The 25,897-nt window shown below is 43.7% G+C and overlaps 2 protein-coding genes across 2 annotated transcripts in view; both read left to right on the plus strand.

The window, feature by feature from the left end:
- The window catches only part of RAB3B (RAB3B, member RAS oncogene family), an 83,054-nt gene that overhangs the window by 15,132 nt on the left and 42,025 nt on the right, over positions 1–25,897 (plus strand). The gene's annotated exons all lie outside the window — the stretch shown is intronic.
- LOC134729698 (large ribosomal subunit protein eL21) lies at positions 5,935–6,502 on the plus strand. Its single transcript, XM_063601135.1, has one exon. It carries the CDS (start codon positions 5,994–5,996, stop codon positions 6,474–6,476), a length of 483 nt encoding a protein of 160 aa, XP_063457205.1. The 5' UTR covers positions 5,935–5,993; the 3' UTR covers positions 6,477–6,502.

The raw sequence follows: 25,897 nt of genomic DNA on the forward strand, positions 1-25,897 counted from the left end.
TATTTGCATAGCAGCTGGCTTTTCCCAGAGTGAGAGATGTAAAAGGCCAGAGGAAGTGGCAATGTCTCTTATGAGTTAGCCTTAGCCTTACAGCGTTCTGTTGGTCACTGATTCAGCATGGGAGGAAACTACACAAAAGTGTGGATATTGGGAGGAAAGCATCACTGGGGACCATCTTGGAAGCTGGCTGCCACAGCTACTATTATTATTAGTATCTGCCAATAGTACTAATAAATTATGCACATATTTTAGATGATATAGCAACATGTAGATCATATAGTTTTCAAAAATGAATTAGTACCTGGATTGGAAATTTTGAAAATTTGTGATTTAAAGTATTTAAAACATGTATTATTATTATTATTATTTTTTTTTTTCGAGACAGAGTCTCACTCTGTCACCTGAGCTGGAGTGCAGTGGCACTATCTTGGCTCACTGCAATTTCCACCTCTTGGGTTCAATCGATTCTGTTGCTTCAGCCCCCCAAGTAGCTTCAATTATAGGCGTGTGCCACCACGCCTGGCTAATTTTTGTATTTTTAGTAAAGATGGGTTTTCACCATGTTCACCAGGCTGATCTTGAACCCCTGACCTCAGGTGATCCACCCGTGTTGGTCTCCCAAAGTGCTGGGATTACAGGCGTGAGCCACCACGCCCAGCCAAAACATATGTTATTTATTATCTTTCTATTCTGCGTGTTAAATGTACATTAATACATTATGCATATATCTTATTGGGGCAGTCTGTATGTAGTACTTTTCTTTTTACAAATTATTTCCCATATACGATCTCACAATTAACACTATGAAGTAGGTACTACTTTAATACACTCCTGTTTTGCAGGATAAGAAACTCAGAGATTAGTTAACTTGCCTTAGGTCAACGACACTGCTATAAAGTGGGATTTCAACAAGATCTTCTGATTCAAAAGTATGTGCTCTTTTCTCTACACTGTGCATCTGAGGTATTATAGAGTTCATATTTCCCTTCATGATAATGTCAAATATTATATAGGGATAAAAGTTCATTTTGTTCATTTGCTCTCTATTAAAGGCATTGAGGAGTCAGAGATCATTAGAAATAGAAGAAGCTATACGGGTCGTCTAGTTCACTGATTCCCAGACCCATGGCATCAGCATCACCTTGGAATTTGTTAGAAATGCAAATTTTCAGGCCCACCTCAGAACTATTGAGTCAGAAACTCTGGTGGGTGAGTGACAACCATCTGTGCTATAACAAATTTTCCAGGTGGTTTTGTGGCTGGCTAACATTGTAGAACCACTTAGTTTAACTAGCTTGAGGTGAAAGTCAACATGCATTTACTAAAAGCACCTATTAGGTGCCAGGTGCTTTCACTTGTGTTATTTGATATCATCCTTGCAGTTCATGCACAGGGGGATGTGAGAGCACAGAATATTTGGGGCATGGTGAGCAATACAGTAAAACTGGATCAAGGTTGTGAAAGAGCAGAGAGTGGGTGCTGAGAGATTTGCTGGAGAGGCTATAGGTGGCAGATTGGGGGTCAAAGAGATCTTCCACAGCAAACAGAAAGTTCTTGTCATCGGTCAGAGGATTCATGCTTGATGATTCCTTAGGGAACTGAAGAAATTATTAGAGCTTACTTTTAATCTTTGAACATAAGATATTTTTTACTGATATTTACTATGTGGATTGACAGAAGTGTCTTTGTTTGACCCCCGTATCAGATGGTCAGATAGCCTACACTCAAAAAATCTTGAGATAGGAGGAGGCATTCTGCCCTTCTGAGGGGTTGACAGTGGACTGACTCACTTCTTTGTTTATGTTCAGCCAATTGTGAGCTTTTGTGGTTTTCTTGTGCCTGGTTAAGTGGATTTATTGATTACATGGTCTAGTTTTAACTAAATGAAACCTCATAATGGATATGTGGCTTTTAAAGAGTCCTATAAAGAAACCTCTGATTGAAGACTATGCTAGAAGATTATAGTGAATCCAAGTGAGCATAAAGAAAATGGCTGAACTGGTGTTTTTCCAACTCCCAACACAAGTTCATTGTCAGCCACGTTTCGAGGTAAAATCAATGATAATCTAATTAGATCCGATATAGTCAATCTCCCATCCAAGTACTAACCAGGCCCAACCCCTCTTAGCTTCGGAGATCAGATGAGATCGGGCGCGTTCAGGGTGGTATAGCCATAGATGACATGGTCAATTTCATTGCTTTTGCTGAAGGAAAATTAGCAAAGGGTTTTTTTATGTGTGTGTATGTGCTTTTATGCAGCAAAAATAAAGTTTTCTGGACTATTCATGAATACATTAGATTTTAAACATTTAAATATTGTTTATTTTAATTTTATATATTTTAATATCTTTTGTGTATAGAAGTAGACATATAGATATATAATCTAAAGAATACACATATACTGTGTGTGCTGTACCTACATTTTTCTTACTTAAAGGGATGTAAGTTGGAGACCACCACCATAGGCACTGGGGAGCCATAGAAGGGTTTAAACAAGTTAGATTTGCATTTTAGAAAAATTCCTGGCTTCAGTTTGAAGGGTGGATGGAAATGAGGCAAAGAAACCAGGGTTTTGGATCCAAACTCTTCAAATTGTATACATTAAATAAGTGTATTTTTTTGTGTATCAATTATACCTCATAAAGGCTATCTAAAAATTAATAAACAAATATAGTAGTGACCAGTTATAAAAGAAAGGAAGTAAGCAAGCAAGCAAGGACTTGGGTAAATTATATGGGGCTGAACTAAGTGTATTATTCTGCTCTGGCTGCCATAACAAAATACAATTGAAATTAATTTTCTCACAGTCTGGAGACTGGAAGTCTAAGATCAAGGTGCCAGTAGGGTTGATGTCTGATGAGAGCTCTCCCCTCGGGCTGCCTTCCCACTCTGTGTTCTTGTGGCCTTTCCTTGGTGCATGGGCATGGGGGAGAGATAGTGCAAACTCTTTGGTGTCTCTTCTTATAATGATATGAATTCTGTTGGATCAGGAACTCACTCTTATGGCATCATTTAACTTCGATTACTTCCTTTGAGGCCTCATCTCCAAATACAAGCACACTGAGGGATGAGCGACACTCCATCTCAAAAAAAGAAAAGAAAAAAGAAAAAGCATAGTGTATACTGTATAGGATTAGGTACTATCTAGGGCTTCAACATACACATTTTGGGAGGACATAGACATTCATTCCATAACGCTAAGAGTGACAAAATGACATAAGGGATGGAAATGAAGAGAAAGATTTGGAACTAGAATTTACAGAATTTGATGATCAATTGCTGTCCCCTCTTATCCTTGGTTTCACTTTCCAAGATTTCAGTTACCTGGGGTCCTCTACATCTGAACATACTAAACAGAAAATTCTAGAAATAAGCTAATAAATTTTCAATTGCACACTGCTTTTTTTTCTTTGAGATAGAGTCTCGCTCGGTTGCCCAGGCTGGAGTGCAATGGCATGAGCTCAGCTCACTGCAACCTCCACCTCCCTGGTTCAAGCAATTCTCCTGCTTCCGGAGCAGCTGAGATTACAGGCGTACACCACTACGCCTGGCTAATTTTTGTATTTTTAGTAGAGATGGGGTTTCACCATGTTGGCCAGGCTTGTCTTGAACTTCTGACCTCAAGTGATCCACCTACCTCGGCCTCCCGAAGCTCTGGGATTACAGGCGTGACCCACCGTGCCTGGCCTAAATTGCACACTGTTTTGAGTAGCATGATGAAATATTGCACTGTCTTGCTCTGTCCTGCCCAGGGCGTGAATGATCCCTTTATCCAGCATATCCGTGCTGTATTTGCTAACTGCCCATTAGCCACTCAGTAGCCATCGTGGTTATGAAATTGAAAAAACATAGTGTGGTCTGGGTGCAGTGGCCCACGCCTGTAATCCGAGCACTTTGGGAGGCTGAGGCGGGCGGATCATGAGGTCAGGAGTTCAAGACTAGCCTGGCCAACATAGTGAAACCCCACCTTTACTAAAAATACAAAAAATTAGCTGGGCGTGGTGGCAGGCGCCTGTAATCCCAGATACTCAGGAAGGTGATGCAGGAGAATTGCTTGAACCTGGGAGGCAGAGGTTTCAGTGAGCCAAGATTGTGCCATTGCACTCCAGCCTAGGCGACAGAGTGAGACTCCATCTCAAAAAAAAAAAAAAAGAAAAGAAAAAAGAAAAACCATAGTGTATACTGTATAGGATTAGGTACTATTTGAGGTTTCAGGCATCCACTGAGGGTCTTGGAACTTATCCCCCAAGGATAGGGGGAGACTGCTTTCATTGCAAAGGGAAAGGGGGAACATTTATGTGTGTTTATACATATCACTTCTGTACACAAAAGTTTTGTGATTTTTTTTTTGTTTGTTTTTTGAGCTTTGATAAATCACTTCATTTTTATGACTAGTTAATGTCTTCAACTATAAAAAAGCCTCATAGGTTTGCTGGTGGTGAGGGGGCCTACATGTGATAACATAATATTGTGTCTGGGGAATGCAATAAATATTAGGTTCCTTCCTTTCTCTACCTTTGGGTCCACATGGAAGGGGTCACTGGGTTGCTTTCTTTCTTTTTTTTTTTTGAGACGGAGTCTCGCTCTGTCACCCAGGCTGGAGTGCAGTGGCATGATCTCAGCTCACTGGAAGCTCTGCCTCCTGGGTTCATGCCATTCTCCTGCCTCAGTCTCCCAAGTAGCTGGGACTACAGGTCCCAGCCACCAAGCCCAGCTAATTTTTTTTTTTTTTTTGTATTTTTAGTAGAGATGGGGTTTCACCGTGTTAGCCAGGGTGGTCTCATTCTCCTGACCTCATGATCTGCCCGCCTTGGCCTCCCAAAGTGCTGGGATTTTAGGTGTGAGCCACCGTGCCCGGCCACTGGGTTGCTTTCTGAAGTTTTCCATCTGTGGTTCCAGTGTAAGAACAGCATTTAGTGACTCACTAGCACAGTATGAAGTGTTCAGTTAAATTCCTCCAGCCCATTTGATCTCTCTTAGGGGATTCCAGACACAAGAAGAGGAGGTTATGAGCATTGCTGAGCAGGGCCACCCACAATAAGAATTTCTGTCATCTCTGGGGGATGAGGGTCTTGGGAGTGCCTTATTGCCTGGAGCCCCTCACCACAAAGGTGCCTGAGAGCTCCCTTTGTTTCCTGAGAAGTTAATGATTGTGGATCAGAGAAGAAAGTCTTACTGGGGAGATAGGGCTAGGAGAGAAACCTCATTATTAGGGAGCGAGAGCATGCACAGGTGTGAGAGGAGACTTGGTAACTCCACAGCAACGGATCCAACTAGAGGCCACTTATTGCTGGGTGCTGGTTGCCAAGCAACCCCTGGAGGCCTGTGGGAATAGAAGAGCGGAGGGGGCTTCCACCACCTCTATGTGGGGCCCATTGCAGAGGCTGTCCGGTGCTGATCAAGAGAGCAATCCAGAGGACTGAGCTCACCTAGGACTCTGGGTCCTGGATTCTAGTTTTTGTTTGTTTGTTTTTTGGTTTTTGGTTTTTTTTTTTTGAGATAGGGTCTAACTCTGTTTCCCAGGCTGGAGTACAGTGGTGCGATCCAGGTCACTGGAACCTCTGCCTCCTGGCTTCAGGTGATCCTCCCACCTCAGCCTCCCTAGTAGCTGGAACTACAGGTGTGCCTGGCTATGCCATGCCTGAATAAATTTTGTATTTCTTGTAGAGACTGAGTGCAACCAGCACCCAGCAGTAAGTGGCCTCTAGTTGGATCTGTTGCTGTGTTGGTGATGATTTAAAAGCTCTTAGTGTAACTAAAGACATACATAGATAATGTGCATAAAGCACTAACATAGTGCATGGCACAGAGTAAACACTCAACAAATCGTAGTTTTTATTAAGGTTCTAGGGAGATTGATAAATAGCATTCCTTTTCTTCCCCACCTAAACCCATTGAGAAATAGATGCAGGAGTCAGAGAGATGGGGAGTAATGGAAAAAAAAAAAAAAGCCCCTTTCGGCCGGAACCGCCATCTTCCAGTAATTCGCCAAAATGACGAACACAAAGGGAAAGAGGAGAGGCACCCGATATATGTTCTCTAGGCCTTTTAGAAAACATGGAGTTGTTCCTTTGGCCACATATATGCGAATCTATAAGAAAGGTGATATTGTAGACATCAAGGGAATGGGTACTGTTCAAAAAGGAATGCCCCACAAGTGTTACCATGGCAAAACTGGAAGAGTCTACAATGTTACCCAGCATGCTGTTGGCATTGTTGTAAACAAACAAGTTAAGGGCAAGATTCTTGCCAAGAGAATTAATGTGCGTATTGAGCACATTAAGCACTCTAAGAGCCGAGATAGCTTCCTGAAACGTGTGAAGGAAAATGATCAGAAAAAGAAAGAAGCCAAAGAGAAAGGTACCTGGGTTCAACTAAAGCGCCAGCCTGCTCCACCCAGAGAAGCACACTTTGTGAGAACCAATGGGAAGGAGCCTGAGCTGCTGGAACCTATTCCCTATGAATTCATGGCATAATAGGTGTTAAAAAAAAAAAAAATAAAGGACCTCTGGGCTACAAAAAAAAAAAAAAAAAAAAAAGCCTTATTACTCATTAAAGCGAGGATGAAGCCATGGCTAAAGTCTTCCGGCAAGTGCAGCTTGCTAATACTTTACTCTGGAGTCAGAAAGACACACAAACCCAGTCATAGGCCAACATGGGCCGCTGGCTATAATTAGCCCGTACACCGTTCACTCAAAGTCAAAGTCCATGTGGCCCAGATTTACTAATATTTAAGGCCTAAAGCATTCCACTCAGGTGTAGGAGAAGCTAATGTCTCCATGGACAGCCTTCCTCATAGACAGAGAAAGGAGGGTCCCTCCTCCAACAGCTCTTTTTTAAATTATCATTTTATTCATGTATTTAATGTTGAGACAGGGTGGCCGAGGCTGGAGTGCAGTGGTATGCTCATGGCTTACTGCAGCCTCGACCTCCTGGGCTTAAGCAATCCTCCCACCTTAGCCTCACCAGTAGCTGGGACTATAGGTGTGTGCCACCATGCCTGACTAAGTTTTGTATTTTTTGTAGAGACAGGGTTTTGTCATGTTCCCCAGGCTGGTCTCAAACTCCTGAGCTCAAATGATCTGCCCGCCTAGGCCTTTCAAAAGTGCTGGGATTACAGGTGTGAGCCACTGCTCCTGCCCAATAGCTCTTACTATAATTAAAGACATAGATAAGAGTGACCATGGGTTCCAAAGGGGGGTTAGACAGAATGACAAACACTGGGACAAACAGGAGGAGTCTTAAAAGATTTCCTGGTAATCTGAATTCCACAGTGATGTGAGTAACTCCTCATATAAACAGGAACTGAGAACAAGGTCAAGGTGAGATGGGGTGCTGGGCAGTCAGCAAGGTTCGCTTATCAGTCATCTGCCTTATGTCCACACAGCAGCCTCCATGAAATGTTAGGTCACAACATGGCTTTGGAGTCACTTATAAATATTAAAGCTAGTGAGTATTAAATCTGAGAATGTCAAGGATCCTATCTTAGGGCCAGTAATATAAGAATAGGTGAAATGTAAGGGAGTGTAGGAATGTGGGAAAGGTAATCATACCAGAAACTTGGAAGAAGGAGGATTGTGGCTCTTCAGCAGCCATTTAACAAATATTTACTGTGCCAGATTCTGGGGATAGAGATATTAATATAAATGTGACATTCCCTGCTCTCCAGGAATTAATGAGACTGAAATTATGAGCCCAATAAATGAATACCATAGCTCTCTTGTTCTGATTAGAGGAAGAAGAATAGGATATCAAGAGACTTTTCCCTAGAATTTAAGAATGTACAGTAATGGATTATTATATGAGATTGGGTAGCTGTCTAATGGGCTTCTCTATTAGTTTCCTGTTGCTGCACTAAAATTACTACAAACTTAGTGGCTTAAGACAACACAAACTTACTATCTCACAGTTCTGGAGGTTGGAAGTCTAAGGTGGGTCTCACTGGGTTAAAATCAATTTGTTGGCTGGTTTCAGTCTGTGTTCTCTCTGGAGGGCCTCATCTGGGGGGGCATCTTTAATTTGCCTTTTCCAGCTTCCAGAGGCTGCCTACATCCCTTTGCTTGGGGCCCCTTCTTCCATCCATCTTCAAAGCTGCAGTGGAACATCTTCCAACCTCTCTGAACCTCCTCCTTGTCTCTTATAAAAACACTTGTGATTATAATGGGCCCACCTAGGCATTCCAGGTCAATCCTGCATTTTCAAGATCCTTAATTTAATCCCATTTGCAAAAATCCCTTTTGCCATGTAAGGTAACATATTCACAGATTTTAGGGATTATATATTTGGGAGACTATTATTCTGACTACTACAGCATCTGTTAGTAACATATAAAAGACCTGGTTGGGCGTGGTGGCTCATGCCTATAATCCTAGCACTTTGGGAGGCCAAGGCAGGAGGATCACTTGAGCTCAGGAGTGAGACCAGCAACATACTGAGACCTTGTCTCTACAAAAAATTTAAAAATTAGCTGTGCATGTGGTGGCATGTGCCTGTAGTCCCAGCTACTCATGATGCTGAGGCCAGAGGATCACTTGAGCCTGGGAGGTCAAGGCTGCCTTGAGCTATAACCACACCACTGCACTCCAGCCTGGGTGACAGAGCAAGATCCTATCTCAAAAAAAAAAAAAAAAAAGAAAAGAAAAGAAAAGAAAAAGGAAAATACCTGATATAAATTCCCTCATCCTTTAAGACTCTGAAGCAGGTAATGTCCATGTTTTAAGTTCACACAGCTGATTAAGATTTCCTGTTACCTTGTTAGGTGTCAACAAGCCTGTGAATTTAGAGCACATCACATCTCAGTCTCTCATTTTATTTAATTTAATTAATTTATTTATTTTTTGAGGTGGAGTTTTGCTCTTGTTGCCCAGGCTGGAGTGCCATGGCGCAGTCTTGGCTCACTGCAACCTCCACTTCCTGGGTTCAAGCGATTCTCCTGCCTCAGCCTCCCGAATAGCTGGGATTACAGGCATGTACCACCATGCCTGGCTGATTTTTCTACTTTTAGTAGAGACAGGTTTTCACCACGTTGGCCAGGCTGGTTTCAAACTCCTGACCTCAGTTGATCCTCCTGCCTCGGCCTCCCAAAGTGCTGGGATTACGGGCGTAAGCCACTGTGCCCAGCCTCAGTCTTTCATTTTAGACAGGAGGAGGCTGAGGCTCAGAGTGAGATAGGGACTTTACTGAGGGCTCATGGTGATGTCCCTTGACCCATTCCAGTGCTCTTCCTGCCACCTTCAGGAAGGTGCAATCTCGTCTTGAATGTAAGCTGGAGACCTGTGGAGAGATCAGCGGGCAGCACAGAAGAGTCTGGAGGCTGAACAGGGAAACTGGGGCTCTGACAAGTCTCTGTGGCTCCAGGAATGTGAAGACAGTTCCTGAGTACACCATCCTGTGCTCAGCTCTTATGATAATCAGAATTGATTTTTCTAGGCAGCAAGTTTCCTGGTGTGGCTGCAGAAACATGCTGACACTTTTATCTCCCCAAAGCCTGTAGGAACCAGCTGCTGAGGAGGTTTAATCTGATTTTAAAAATCACAACAAAGACCATGGGGAGTCAAATCAGGCTTAGTTGGCCTCTGCAATTTTCAAATGAATTAACAAGCCATCCTGATTGACTATTCAAGGGGTCTCCAAGACACACTATTTAGGGCCACAAGCCCCTTTCCTTCCATCCAAACTGGCATGGGAGAAAAAGAAATAATCTACAAGCCATTTGTGTATTCATTAATCCATTCAATAAACATGTGTCATGTACATATTATATGCCAGGCACTGTCATGAGAGGGCAAAGAAACAGCTACAATGTGATATAAGCGATGTAGTAAAGGGATGAAGAAAGTGTTGTAAGAACAGCTACCTCTGCCTGGGAAAATCATTGCAGGCCTCATAAAGGAGGGGATATTTGAGCAGGGTCTTGACAAATGAGTCTGAGTTTTTTCAGGTTAATGTAGAGTAAGAGCTTTACAGGTGGAAGAAATGACATTTGCAAGAGCATAATTGCTTTCAAGGACCCTTTGTGTGCCTAGCTGTGCTAGGCTCTGCAGCGATTGGTGAGACAACATCCCTGCCTCTTAGGGGCACTCAGTGAAGCAGAGGAGAAGGGGGATATACAACAGGCACGCACACATTGAAATGCATTGCAGACATTGAGCAGTGGAATGACATGCTCTGTCTTACATTGTTTTAATAAATTTTTAAATCTTTGGGTAAGTTTAGGTTTATAGAAAAGTTGCAGTGATAGTGTAGAGTTCCCATGTGTCCTTTGCCCAGTTGCCCTAATGTTAACATTTTATATAACCATGATACATTTGTCAAAACTAAGAAATTGACATTGGTACAATACGATTAAACTACCGTCTTTATTTGAATTTCACTAGTTTTTTTCCCACAAATATTCTATTACCATTGCAGGATCCAATCCAAGATACCGTATTGCATTTAATAATATCTTTTCAATTGACATATAACTTATATACCATAAAATTCACCTTTTTTTTTCTTTTGAGATGGAGCCTTGCTCTGTTGCCCAGGCTGGAGTGCAGTGGAACATTCTCGGCTCACTGCAACCTCCGCTTCCTGGGTTCAAGCGATTCTCCTGCCTCAGCCTCCCGAGTAGCTGGGATTACACGTGCCCCCCACTGCACCCGGCTAATTTTTGTACTTTTAGTAGAGACGGGGTTTTGCCATGTTGGCCAGGCTGGTCTCGAACTCCTGACCTCGTGATCCACCCACCTCAGCCTCCTAAAGTGCTTGGATTACAGGCGTAAGCCACCAGGCCAGCCAAAATTCACCCTTTTAAACAGTATAGTTCAGTGATTTTTAGTATATTTACAGACTTGTGCAACTATCATCACTAATTCCAGAATATTTTAACATTTTAGTGACTTACATCTTTCTTTCTTTCTTTTTTTCGTTTCTTTTTTTTTTTTTGAGACAGAATTTCACTCTGTCACCCAGGTTGGAAGTGCAGTGGCGCAATCTCGGCTCACTGCAACCTCTGCCTCCCAGGTTCAAGTATTTCTCGTTCCTCAGCCACCTGAGTGGCTGGGATTACAAGTGTGTGCCACCATGCTAATTTTTGTATTTTTAGTAGAGACCATGTTGGCCAGGCTGGTCTTGAACTCCTGGTCTTAAGTAATCCACCCGCCTTGGCCTTCCAAAGTGTTGGGATTACAGGCATGAGCCACTGCACCTGGCCAGGTGACTTACATCTTAACACTTAACAGGATTTCTCTGAGGCAGAGTTATGCCTGTTTCAAGAATAAATTATGAAGAGCAAAGTGCAGAAGCAGGGAGAACCAGTTAGGATTTGTAACAGTTGAGGCTGGGAATGATGGTGGCTTGAACTAGGGAGGTAGTAGCGGTAGTAGTGAGAGTAGTCAGATTTTGCATGTATGTTGAAAATACTGAATACTGAATTAGATGTGGAGAGAGAAAGAAGGAGAGAAGTCAAGGATGTTGCTGAGGGTTTGGGCTGAGCAACTAGAAGTTTGGAGATTCCTCTAACTGAGATGGGGAAGACTGCAGGAAGAACAGGGTTTAGAGAGAGAGAGTTGGGGATTCAGTTTGGTTATGCTAAGTTGGAGATACCCGTTAGATAACCAAGTAGAGATATGGAATAAGCAGTTGGATAAATGAGTCTGCATGTATATGTTAGCAAGTAGTATTTTAAATGATGAGACCAAATAAGATTAACAAGGGAAAGAGTGAAGGCAGGAAGAAGAAAAGGTTCACAGACTGAGCCCGGAGACATTCCAACACCAAGGTGTTGGGAAGATGAGGGAGAATCGGGAAAGGAGACTGAAAAAGAGCAACTGAAATGAGAATGTATGGTGTCCTGGCAGCCAAGTGAAGATAGTTTTTCAGAGGAAGGAGAGATCAACTGTGTCAAATATGGCTGCTAGGTTATGAATATGGGAACTGAGGATTGACTGCTGTATTTAGCAACATAGAGTACATTGATAACCTTGATACAAGTTGTTTTGGTGGAGTAGGAGGGGTGAAAGCCTGGTAAAAATGGCAGAAGAGAAATTGGAGACACCAAGTATGACACAGCACTTTCAAGGATGTTTGCTCTAAAGAAAAGGAGACAATTGGGGTGGTAGCCGAAGGTGAATGGGGAAGTGAATCAGAAGAGGTTTTTGTTTTTTTAAGATTTGAGAAGTAGCAGCACGTTCGTATGCTGGTAGAACAATTGAATAGAGATCAACAAAGCAAGCCAACAAAGAAACAAAAATACAAAGCTGATGATTTGGAAACAAAGGAGAACTGCTGGGACAATATCCTTGAACTAGGGAGAGGGGATAGGATTACATGCAGAGGGTGAGTCCTTGGTAGGAGCACAGACTGTGCACCTACATTCCCAAGGGAGAAAGCAGAGGGTTTGGGCACAGGTGCAGCTTGGGGTTCCATGTGCTGGTTTGAGTTCTCTTAAGTACAATTTTCTGATGAAGCAAGGTCATCAGTGGAGAGTGAAGATGAGGGAGGAAGTTTGGAGAGTCGAAGAGAGAGGAGAATGTCATTTAGGAAGGTGGGAGAGTGAATAGACTGTGGAAATGTAATTTGATTGCTGATTAGCATTAAGACTTCATTTGAAATTAGTGATCATAAATTTAAATTCATCAGCTCATGAATTTGAATTTGAAGCATGGTTGTGTGTTTTTCTCCAGCCATGTTTTGCTCTGAGGATAAAGGCATAGAATAGGCAAAGAGTTGACTTTAAGTAAAGTGTGGTTTTGCTGAGTATAACAAAGCAAGAGGGCCTGGGGAGTCTGGGGCATGTGAAGGGAGGCTGTTGTCATGATTGACCTTAGAATTCAAATTGGGCCAAGAGGGAGGTAACAACACAAGGGATGAAGGACAGTGAAAAGGTGGTAGGGAAAGAAGACTGTTGATGCTGGGAATCTACAAGGAGTGAGCTGGAAAGAGCATAGTGGTCTGAGTATGAGAGGCTTGAAGTTACTATTGGTAATGATAAGGTCCAGGATATGACTGTGAGAGTGAGTTACTGAGGTGGGGTCAGAGATCAATATCACTGGAGGAGAAGCATTCAAGGAAATGAGAGTCCAAGGTGATGGAAGCCTCATCTATGTGGATATTGAAATCACCAAGAATTATGGAGAGAGTAACAGTGAAGCAGAAGCTGTTCACTGGCCAGTAGAGGGATAAGTGGGTGGTATAATCTCATGATATTGAAAGCTGGAGGTGTTTTGTTTTGTTTTTTTGAAGGAGGGAAAGAGAGTGATATGAAAGCAGGGGTGAGAAGCAACAACATCTATCCCACCTCCAGCCCGCTGATTCAAGGGTGATGAGAGAGGAAGTGAGCAACAATTTAGACGCTTTAGGAGAAGCCATGTCCTCAGGGAGAGCCGGGTTTTGATTACAGCAAGGAGGTAAAAGAAACGTTCGGATGAGAGGCTGAGCAAAAATAGATTTTTCTGATGACTGACTGAATTTCAGAAGACTCAGAGAAAGGTTTCAGTGGGGAGGGGAGGAGACAGTGTTAGAAAAGATGATGATGTACTGAGCTATATGGCAATTGGAGTCCAGTGATCAGGGGTGGCTTTGGAGACATGGGCTTCTTGCCATAATTGACATGAACAGAGGGATAAAGAGAATACAAAACAAATTATAAAGCAGACAGGTGGTCCCAGGACAGACAGTGGTTTTGTGGCGTGTGTGGGAGGATCCCTGCTTCGTTTTGATCCCTGCATTTAGACGCCCAGAGTCTGGCAAAAGTGCCATTCTTATTCTGAATGCCTGGCATCCCTCTTGACTTCACACATCAATAATTGTGGCAATGAACAGCAGCTTTCATTTAGACCTTCACCTGTAAATGGGACTAATACTATCTCCCACAAAGCTGATGTGAGCTGACAGTGGCACGGGCTTTCATGCCAGCACTGTGCTCAGTGCTTTTATGAACTGATTTCATCCTGACACTAACCCTGTGAACTAGGTGCTGTTATTATCCCCATTTTACAGAGAAGTAAACTGAGGTCCAGAGGAGTTAGATGGCTGTCTCAAGTTCACACAAATAGTAAGTGGCAGAGTCCAGATTTGAATCAGGGTCTATCTGGCTTCAGTCTGGGTGCAGTGGTTCATGCCTGTAATCCCAGCACTTTGGGAGGCCAAGGCAAGTGGATCATTTGAGGTCAGGGGTTCGAGACCGGCCTTGCCAACATGGTGAAACCCTGTCTCTACTAAAAATACAAAAAAATTAGCGGGGCTTGGTGGCTGACACCTGTAGTCCCAGCCACTTGGGAGGCTGAGGCAGGAGAATCACTTAAGTTCAGGAGGCGGAGGTTGCAGTGAGCCGAGATCACCCCACTTCACTCCAGCCTGGGTGACAGAGTGAGACTGTCTCAAAAAAATAAAAAATAAAAATAAAGGTCTGTCTGTCTTCAAAACCCATGTATGGAGTTTTGAACCCCTTGTTATATCTTCACATAGGTAAAGCACTCTGTAAATGGTGAAATTGTTAATAATTACAATTTTTGGGCAGCAATTACATACTTTACAGGTGCTTTACTTGCAGTCTTTTCCTTATAATTATCACAGTGATGGTGCCCAGAACAGATGAGGAAACTGAGACTCAGAGAAGTTAAGGGACTTGACCAAATCTTACCAAGCCTGGAAAATAGCACATCTGGGACTCAAAATTAGGGATGTTTGCCACCAGAGTGTTCTTTTCACACCAAACTGCCTTCCCCAGTCTTTCCACTGCCCTGTGGTACCCCAGGGACCTCACAGGTGGTTGAGAGTCAACGTCACAGCTAAAAATCCGAACCTCCAAGCAAACACTCTCAGAAAGGGAGGTGTTATCTGTTGCAGACTATCACCTTTTAGTTACCAGCTCCCCTCCTTTTCTACCAGCCCACCTCTCTCTCTGTCCCACTACAACTTCACAGGGGAGTCTAATGGGCATCCAAGGTTGAGCAACACCAGTGTATAGGTATGTAATTAAGTGACTTGGCACTGAATGTAGTGGTCTCTGAAGAAGCTGCTGCATGTTCTGGGCATAGGGTGAAAGGAGTGGTTGGGGGCTTAATTACTTCAGCTGGTGTAGGTGGAATGAACACATGGTACCAGCAGAGTGATAAGTAATTCTCTGAACCTCTGTTTCCTCAGCTGTAAAATAGAAGAATATTAATGCCTACTTCTTAGTGTTGTAGTAAAGATTGAATGAGATCATATAGGGAAAGGATCTAGCATGGAGCCTGTAACATATTAGGTGCTAAATAAACTTACCCAAAGTCATACAGTGAAGGGGAGAGCCAGGATTAGCTCATGAGGTTTCTATTATACTGTACTACTGTGACTGATCTTAGGGTTACCACCACTTTAAGATTGCGAGCCACAGGACTTACAAGGCGGAGTCATCAACAGAGAAATTAGTTGTGAGTTGTGGCCCTTTTACTCCCATTTTCAGTGGATGGAGAGAGCAGCAGTGCTCTGCCCCTGAAGACGTCCAGTTGCCATCTAAGGCTGGAGATTCTCCTAGCCTGCTTAGAACCTGCCTGATGTGTTGCTAAGGACAGGGGTGGGATGGGGGAGGCCATTCAACTGAGGATTTATAATCCCTTCCTTCTGCAGAATCCTCCTTCCCCCACACCGTTGCCCAACACCATTGCCCCACACCTTGGGTTGCCAGGCGACAGCTGGAAACTCTTATCCTGTCTGTGCTCCTGTGCTTCTCACCTTCCTCTGTGAAGTCTGTCAGCTCTGTGCTAATGACGCAGGGGCTCTGCGCTCAGGCCCAGATGGCTGGGAGGGCAGGTCCCAGGGGATACAGTGCCCCCTCTCTTGAGTGCCCCACTACTGCCCCCAGCTCAAAACTAAGGGTCATCCTTTACTCCTCTCTGCTCTTGTCGTATTCATCTGATTGTTCATGAGAAATATCCATTCTATTTCCCAAATTTCTCTTGAATGCATCCCCTGGTCAGTTCTGTTCCATAAACATTTATTGAGAGCAGACTGTGAGCCTGGCTCTCTCCTTTGCCCTTTCCTACCTTAGATTCCTGTTCTCCCCCTTGGACTGCAGCTGCCCGGGTGGCACTCCCTGCCCTCAGGCTTGCCCTCCATAATCGCTGTCACTCCAGTGCCTAAAATCCAGGGGGGCTCTCCTGCATCCCCCTCAACACATTCTTGGCCCTTTCTGCCTCCCCAACCCCATCTTCACCCTTCAGGCAGTCCATGCACCACCCACATGTACTCTAAACCCCCAACCCAACCACAGGATGCAGTTTTAAACAAACAAAACCTTTATTTTTTAGAACAGTTTCAGATTTACAGAATTGCAAAGATAGTACGGAGAGTTCCCATTTACCCGACACCTGGTTTTCCCTGTTATTACCATCGTACATTAGTATGGTACATTTGTTATAATTAACCAATATCGATATACTATTATTAGCTAACATCCCTAGTTTATTCCACTTTCCTTAGATTTTACCTACTACTCCTTTTCTGTCCCAGGATCCCATCTAGAACACAACTGATCTGAATTGTCGTGTCTCCTTAGGCTCTTCTGGGCTGGGAGTCGGGATGCACTTTTTCACTCCTTGCCTTGCCCAGGTTGTTTCCTCCTCTCTAGAGATTCCCCCTCTACCCACATTTCCTTTTTGTTTCTCTTCCTTTTTTTTGGAATAGGGTCTTGCTTTGTCAGCCTGGCTGGAGTGCAGTGGTGTGAACATGGCTCACTGCAGCCTCGACCTCCTGGGCTCAAGCCGTCCTCCCACCACAGCCTCCAGAGTGGATGGGACCATAGGTATGTGCCACCACACCCGGCTAATTTTTTTATAGAGACGGGATCTCAGTTTTTTGCACAGGCTGTCTTGAACTCCTGGGCTCAAGTGATCCTCCTGCCGAGGCCTCCTAAAGTGCTGAGATTACAGGCATGAGCCACTGCACCTGGCCTCCTCCCCCATTTTCTATCAGCAAACTCCCATTTGACTTTAAAGATTCAGTTCAAGTATCATCTCTTCTGGGAAACCTTTGATGACCCACCTCCCCGCAACTCAGTGGCAGTTAAGGACCCTCCTTAACTTTCCATACTAACCAGCTGTATTGCATGTGTCTGGAACTCACCTGTCTTCCTCCCAGACTGCATGCTCCCTGAGGGCAGGGGCCGGGTCTGACTCATGTCTACAGCTCCAGCACCAGGCACAGGGCCTTGCCAATAGTAAGGGTTTAACAAAGACTGGCAAAATGAAAGTGAGTGCTCAAGCTAAGGCTGTATACCTCTCAAAGTTGAGGCTATCTCTTCTCTCTGCACTTGCAGTGCCTGATCTCTCTCTTGGCCTCAGATCAAGTTTTGTGCCACCCCCACCCCTATCAGTTCTGCCCCTCAGTGGCTGGGAGGTCTGAGGCTCCTCTTGGGTTAGCCTGTCTAGAATGAGTAGGCCACTTTCTTTTCTTTTTGAGACGGAGTTTTTGCTCTTGTCACCCAGGCTGGAGTGCAATGGCGCGATCTCGGCTCACTGCAACCTCCGCCTCCCGGGTTCAAGTGATTCTCCTGCCTCAGCCTCCCGAGTAACTGGGATTACAGGCATGCGCCTCCACGCCCGGCTAATTTTGTATTTTTAGTAGAGACGGGGTTTCTCCATGTTGGTCAGGCTGGTCTCGAACTCCTGACCTCAGGTGATCTGCCCACCTCGGCCTCCCAAAGTGCTAGGATTACAGGCATGAGCCACCGCACCTGGCCGAGTATGCCACTTTCTTACTGGCTTTCCTCTCAGCACCACTGTGGACACCAGTCCAGTCTGATCATCTGATACATATGAGATCTCATTTGATCACAAGAGGAGGTCTTGTCATCCTCATTATACACTTGAGGAAACTGAGGCCCAGAGGGTAAAAGGTTGTACTTTATTAAAGTTGATAAAAGGGGTAAGTGGGCCCTGAATGCAGGCTTTTGGGACTCATTCCCTTGCCTGGGCTCTTCCTACTGGACCCTACTTCTGCATAGAAAAAGTGACACCTAACCTCAGTCAACAATTAAATGCTGTACTAGAGCCATCCCAGGACATCCCAGCCTCCTCTGTGCCTGGCTGAACCCTTCAGGTTCTTCAGCTAGAACATGGGGAGGAAGAGATAAGGAAGGTAAGAGAGAAGAGAAAGGGAAGATAGAGAAAATTGGTGGCAATTCTGAGGTTGGACCCTGTGTTCAGGCTGCCACGAGGTGCCATTTTGTGAGGAGAGAATAAGTCCTCTCAGGATACCGGCCTCCCCCACCGGTGTGTTGCCGTGTCAACTGATTGAGCCCAAAGGCTGGCTTGGAAATTTACCACCAACGGAGGCTTAATTAGCCCTTTAATTTCCTTCCAGCGGAAGTTTGCTCAGGTGGTTCCTAGCCCTGCTTTCTTGAGCTCCTCCCTCCTCTCACTTTCCTACAGCTCTAGCTCACCAGGAATCTGAGGCCCATTCTGGGTGTTGACACCAGGGGGAAGAGCAGCAGATTACTGAGGGCAAACAGTAAATTAAATGAACACGACTGTTTATACAGAACTTTACCAACACACTGTCACAACACTTATCTTACTTTATCCTCCCAACAATACCAAGAAAAGGATATTATTATGAAACCTGTTTTGCAGTTAACAGATCTGCAGCTCAGAAAGTCAAAGACAGCAACTGGTCCAAGGTCACATGCCAAGAAGTGGCAAAGCTAGAATTTGCTTGACCCCAAAATCCATACTCTTTCTGCTGCCCTTCACACTGTCTGTTCATTAAGTGCTTACAGTGTTTAATGAAATGACACATAAGTGCTGAAGGGACACTAAAATTAAGGGGAGGATGAGAATGAGGGTAATTTTAAGAGGCTTCTTGGAGGATGTGATAAGGACAGAAGTGGGTGCCAAGGTGCAGGGAATATTGTTAAAATATATTTTTGTCTTGTTCCCATAGGGATTTAAAGTGGCAGGAAAAGATCGACAGAGTGAGGGCCTGCACCATTTTTTTCTTCCTCCTGGTTCGGTCCTGACTCTAGCCTAAGTTTTCCACCAGTTGTGCTGCTACAGATTATCTCCCAGCAGTTCATTTGATCACTCAAAAACAAACAGACAAAACCATGAGAAGAGTTTATATAGACTTTACATAAAAACCACTAGAAGATTTTATAGTCTGGTGGAAAGACAAGCACCTTGGCAATTCATATACACAGTTTCACTGGAGAGAGGATAGAAGAGAAGTTAGGAAGGCTGTGAAGTTTGACTTTCTGGCTCGGGTCTTTTACCAGCTGTATGGCTTCAGGCAAGGTGTTTAATCTCTGAATCTCATTACTTTATCTGTAAAATAAGTATGAAAATGGGACCTCGCTCAGAAAGTTGTAAGAATTAGCACAGTGCCTGGCACAGCCCATCTAAACAAATGGCAGCCAGTCATTATTTCTGCCAGTGGGTATGGGAGGAAATGCGAGTCATACAGGAGGAAGCATTTGAGCTGAATTGGAATGGTAATTAGCGACTGCTTTGGCAGGGAAGGGGAAAAGGCTGATCCAGGCAGAGGGTGCAGCATGAGCAAAGCACCGAGACTTAGAGGAACACAATGTTTGGGGCCTATGGAGTTGTCCAGGTTGGTCAGAACCTGAGGAGAAAAGAATGGAGAGGGGTGGCAAGAGCTGAAGACAGTGAAATTGTTAGGTTAGAAAACCAGGGATAAGTTTAGCATCCTAGCAGGCAGTATAACATAGGCCTTAAACTCCCAGCTCTGACATTTGCTAACTTGGGCAAGTACTTAACCTCCCTGTGCCTCTCAGTTTATTTGTCTTACTCCAAAGAGCTGGTTATGAAGACTGATGAAGTAGTGCATGAAAAGTGCTTGTCACAGTGCTTGACACTTAGTAAGTACTCAATTCGTGTTAACAATTATTATTATTTGATTATAATAATTATTACTATTTATCCTGACTCCTTAGAGCTAGAAGGGGCCTTAAAAAAGTAATCTAGTCTAATATCCCTATTTAAAGAGGAGAATCCAAGGCCCAGGGTGCACAGTATTCATAAGCCCACAAAGCAAGTTAGTGGTAGGATTAAACCATACCCAGGCCTCCTGCCTCCCAGCCTCACAGCTGTGTGGCTCCCTTGCCATTCATTGTCAGGCTGCCTCTGACAGGCTCTTCCTCGCTCCTCAGATGTTTGTCCCCTGTCCCTTGTAAATAAATTTCAAGGCATTTGCTTTGTGGAGATGAGTGTTGATCCTATTTTTAGAACACTCTGCCACCTGTATGCAAATGATCCTCAGGGGACTCGTCTGCTATGGTGACTTGGGCCAACTCCTGAAAGAAAGCAGCTATGAGACCAGAGGGAAAACAGCCCAGGGTAGGATGGGGATCCTGGACTCCTGATTTCTCTATCTAGTTAAGTCTCTGAACTCCTCGTGCCTGCTCTGTATATGTTAACTCCTTGTGTCTCCATTTGGAAATGAGTTCAGAAATAGGTCCCTGGGGCCAGGCGCAGTGGCTTACGCCTGTAATTCTAGCACTTTGGGAGGCTGAGGCTGGCAGATCACTTGAGGTCGGGAGTTTGAGACCAGCTTGGCCAACATGGTAAAACCCTGTCTCTACTAAAAACATAAACATTAGCTGGGTAGCTGGGTGTGGTGACACATACCTGTAATCCCAGCTACTCAGGAGGCTCAGGCAGGAGAATCGCTTCAACCCGGGAGGCAGAGATTGCAGTGAGCCGAGATTGCGCCACTGCACTCCAGCCTGGGAGACAGAGGGAGACTCTGTCTAAAAAAAAAAAAAAAAAAAAAGAGTAAGTAAGAGTAAGTCCCTGGGCCAGGTGCCAAGCCGAGGTTTTGGCTTTGGAATGTCATGTCAGAGGGTGCTGTAGAACCCAGGGCTGTGGACATTCACATCAGCTATGGTGTTGGCTCAGCTTCTGGGGAAATATTTATTGCTTTCAGGAAAATAGAAGTAATTGGGGGATTAGAGGGAGAAAAATCACCTTAATATACCACCCAATGATTCTTCCCTGCAAAATGGGAGAGAACTGGAACTCATGAGATGACAAGAAGGAGAGGGAGGGCAAGGCCTCAAACTTCGCTCATAAAGGTCTACGCCCCCTGGCCTTTGGCAGAAGCAGCAGTGACCTGATCCTCAGTGGCCTTACTATTTAGCACACACTAACTGAATGTCTTCCAGGTGATAGGCCCTATGTTGGACACACTAAACCCTTCAGTGGCTTTCTGTTCTCATCAGGACGACATCCAAGCACCTTGACCTGGCATTCAAGACCTCCGTGATCTAGCTACAGCCTCACTTCCTACTTCCTCTCCTGTCTACTATTTTAAGTACTATGTTTCCAGGAATCTAAGATGCTATCAATTCTAAGATACGTCCTTTTTTAAAGATATTAAAATGTGAAAAAGTGGACATCTGAGAATCTATGAAATATGGTATTTTACAAACCATTGAAAATGGAACTGCTTGCTTTCTCCCCAGATGCTGTGCTGTTTCAGGCTTCTCTATTTTTTTAAGCTATTTTATTATGGAAAATTTCAAACACACACTCAAGTAGGGAGAATAAGTAGTACATGAACTCTGTCCTCCAGCTACAACAGTGATCCACTCATGGTTGGTTCACATGCTTTTCCTATACTTCCTTCTCCCTGGACTGGTAATAATAATAAGAATAGCAACTGCCAGTGCTTACTAAGGATTTAGATTTTTTCTTAAATGTATAAGTTAATATATGCTTATTTAAAACATGTTTTGAAATCACAGCCAAGCATAAAGAAGAAAATGTTACTGACATTTGGGTTGGTGGTTGGTTCCTTTCCAGTTTCTTCTCTATGAATTTTTAACATAGTTGAGGTCAGATTATATATTCAATTTTATTAAACATAACATTATAACATAAGCTTAGCTAACATTGTTAGAAAATCTTTATATGTTTTTGATGAGTTCATTGTACTTTATACAAAAGACGAACCACATCCATTCATTCATTCATCCAGCAATATTTGTTGCACTTACCATGTGTCAGGCACTCTCAACAGTGGTAAAAGAGTGAGGCCCATTCTCTGGCCTCTCAAAGCTCAGTTTCCCCCCATTGTTTGACATTCAACTACTTTCCAATTTGGAGCTGTTATCAATAATGTTGCAGTGATTATCCCTGTGTGTAAAACTTTTCCTAGGTTTCAGATGATTTCCTTTAGACAGATTCTCGGTAGTGAAATTCCTATTTTACTTTACCTTTGTGAACACTGAATGTTATCTTAATTTTAGTTTAGCTAATTCAATAGGTTAAAAAAAGTATCTCATAATTTCAATTGCATTTCTTTGATTATTTATCGAATAAGTCATCTGTATATTTATTAACCATTAGGTATGTTTTAGTTTTTTGTTTTTAAGATGGAGTCTTGCTGTGTCATCCAGGCTGGAGTGCAGTGGCATGACCTTGGCTCACTGCAACCTCCACCTCCCAGCTTCAAGTGATTCTCCTACCTCAGCCTCCCAAGAAGCTGGGACTACAGGCGTGCGCCACTGCGCTCAGCTAATTTTTGTATTTTTAGTAGAGATGTGTTAGTATGTTGGTCAGGCTGGTCTTGAACTCCTGAACTCAGATGATCTGCCCGCCTTGGCCTCCCAAAGTGCTGGGATTACAGGAGCGAGCCACCGTGCCTGGCCTACCATTAGTTTTTGTGAATTGTCTTTTGACAAGAGTCTTACTTTTATCACCTGCAATTTCTCAGCACAAGGCCTGACTCTGTTCATTTCCTTTTGCTTGCTGTGATCTGGGGATGTATTAAGTATAATCATGTTTCATGCTTCTTTTTTTCCTCCTGGCTCTCTTCCACCTCACTTCTCTCCCTACATTTTCCTGTCTCGAAGGGGAGTTGGGTGAGTCACATAAAGGGTACAGCAGGTGGCATGTGAAGTAAATTCCCCAGAGAGACTTCTCAGAATGCTGTGAATGGTGCTGATGTCAATTTGGAGGCAAAAAGAGTGATGAGGAAATGGATTGGCAACTCTGATGCTAAATTTGTCCATGCCAAAGCACTGGGATATTATGAATGATGGTTCATTCTGCAGGCATCTTTAGAATACTGCTATATGCCCAGATGCGTGTGGGGTACTCATAAGGGCTTAATAGCTGGAGAAGACACAAATGAAATAGGTCATAATTAATAGTCAACCATATACATGTTGGATGGTTTCAGACTAAGTGGAGATGCCCAGCAGACAGTTGGAAATTTCCATCTGAAACTTGAAAGTGAGGGCCCAGGGGAGGATAAGGAGCCAGTGTAGGAGACACAGCAGGAACTGGCAGAACTGAAGGGAGAGAACAGGGGAAGAGAAACTTCACAGAAGCTGAGGAAAGAGGGAGTTTCCAGAAAAGGGGTGTGTTTGGGGGTGATGTCATGTTTTTAATTTAGGGCAACAAAGAGGTTATATTATCCATCCTTCTTTTATTTTCATTTTTCTTCATTTTTATCTTCTTTTTTCTTCATTTATTCATTCCTTTGTTCATTCCTTTATTCATTTATTCATTCCTTTGTTCATTCAGTATTTATGGAGTACCTTCCAGGTGCCAAGTATTGCATTAGACACTGAGGGTACAGAAACAACAAGGCACAGCCCCTCCTCCACAGTCTAAATGAGAGATATAGGTGAGAGTGGAAGCAAATTCCTGATATAGGTGCTATGATCTATTCATTAAAAAATATTTATTGAATACCTAAAATATGCCACATACATTGAGGAACAATGCAAGGAAGCCCTATGACCTTCAGCTAATCCACTTGAAGTAAAAAGTAGTGCCTTTATCTTGGTGGAAATCATGGAAATCAATAGCTATATCCATGAGTGTTTTTGAGTTTAGAGTATTTGAGGGCTTTGTGTGAGAGACCAATGCCGAAAATAAGAATACAGGGCATTCATCTCTCTGGGGTCCTGTTTCCCATCTGTGAAATGGGTATGTACACCTCTCATAGGATTCACATGTGTCTAACTTTCCCACTAGACTGTGAGTGTTCTGAGGATAGGGATCACACATGGCACAGGCTAAGATCAGTGAATATATGTGGGATTAATTACTCTCATAAGGGCTTTCTGTCTTTAATGGTCTGTGCTCTGCTGTCACTAAAATAAAGGTCCAAGTACATTCTGTGGAAGGCCAGAAGCAATGGTGATGAATTTAGACACGGTCCTGAAGGACTTCCCAAAAAAGGTGCACTTTGACCTGGACCTCAAAGGTTAGATAGGATTACAGAGGGCAGGGAGGCGCTTTAGAATCCTTAATCCTGGATTCCAGTGACTTCTTTTCTACCCTCTGCCCTCAAGGACCTAACCAGTTGCTACCTATGTGTTCTTGGACTCCAATTTACTTATTTATTTTTTTGAGACATTGTCTTGCTCTGTCACCCAGGCTGGAGTGCAGTGGCATGTCCATGGCTCACTGCAGCCCCCATCTCCTAGGCTCAAGTGATTCTTCCATCTCAGGCTCCTGAGTAGCTGAGGGACCACAGGTGTAGGCCACCATGCCCAGCTAATTTTTTGATTTTTTGTAGAAACACAGTCTCACTTTGTTGCCCAGGCTGGTCTCCAACTCCAGGGCTCAAGCAATTCTCCCACCTCAGCTGGGATTACAGGCATGAGTGACTGCACCTGGCTGACTCCATTTTTATTACCTGTAAATCAGTAGTGACAATGACACATGGTGGGCTAGAAAGAGCACTGGATGTAGAGTCAGAATATTTGAATTTGAGTCCTAGTTGAGCCTAAAAATAAGGAGCTATGTGGCCTTGGGAACGTCACTGAGTGTCTAAGTCTCAGTTTTTCTATCTGTAAAAGAAAGGAGTCAGACTGGATGAACTTTAAGATTGATTTCTTCTGGTTCTAAAATGTCTGCACTGGGGACAAGGGCTGCAAAACTGCCCATTGGGTACTATGCTCATTACCTGGGTAATGGGATCAGTCATACCCCAAACCTCAGCATCATGCAGTATATCCATGTAACAAACCTATACATTTACCTCCTGAACCTAAAACAAAAGTTGAAATTGTTAAAAAAAAAAAAAAAGTCTGCATCACAGAATCATTGTCAGGCTCCTGTAAGATGATGTAATAAAAGTACTTGTAAACTGTAGGGTGCTCTATAATGTGGTCTATATGGCTGAGGACAGATAGGTATAATATTAAGCTAGCTCCAAAGGACCATTTTTACCACTTTCAGTCCTCTGTGTCTCCCAAGCTCTATTGAACTGCTCTTTCCTTCCTAAAGAGCTCTCCCCTTCCAGTTTCCTTCCATTCCCATGGGACATAATGTCTCAGCTCTCAGCTGCTGCAGAAAAACAAAGCACTTGGAGCTGAGCAGCTGTGGGTCGGAGGGTAGCGCATGGGGGAAAGCTAGCTTGAAAGTTCTCATTACCTGCCTCCCTGGTGCTCATCATCCCCATCCACTAATGTTGCCTGGATTGAAGACGGGAAGAGAGAGGAGTCTGGCTGGAGGAATGCACAGGCAACAGGGCACGACCCAGGGATGAAGACCCCAGAGATAACCTCTCACTTTTTGTGTGACCTCTCAAGTTGTCACTGCTCTGGGCCTCCCTTTCTTTGTCTATGACATGGAAAGTGCCCAGAAAAAGGAGGTGATATGTATGAGCTCACAGACCCTATTCCAACCAATCCTGAAGTTCTAAATGAGCTTTCCCTTTTCAGCACAGTCAGCCCTTGAGTTTCTTTTGCTATCATTCTTTTAAGTTCCTAGTATGTGGCAGGTGCTATAGTTGAGGGCCTGATAGTTAGCTAAATATGACTTGATTTTACGGTGCTCATAGCCTGAAAGAGGAGACAGAAAAACAAACCGGTAACTATAACAAATGTGATGTGTACAGTGATATTGATAGCAGCAGGAGGCAGACAAATGCCTAGGCAGATAGGGACAGGTCC

This window comes from Pan paniscus, chromosome 1 (assembly GCF_029289425.2).
Source record: "Pan paniscus chromosome 1, NHGRI_mPanPan1-v2.0_pri, whole genome shotgun sequence".
Lineage (NCBI taxonomy): Eukaryota > Metazoa > Chordata > Mammalia > Primates > Hominidae > Pan > Pan paniscus.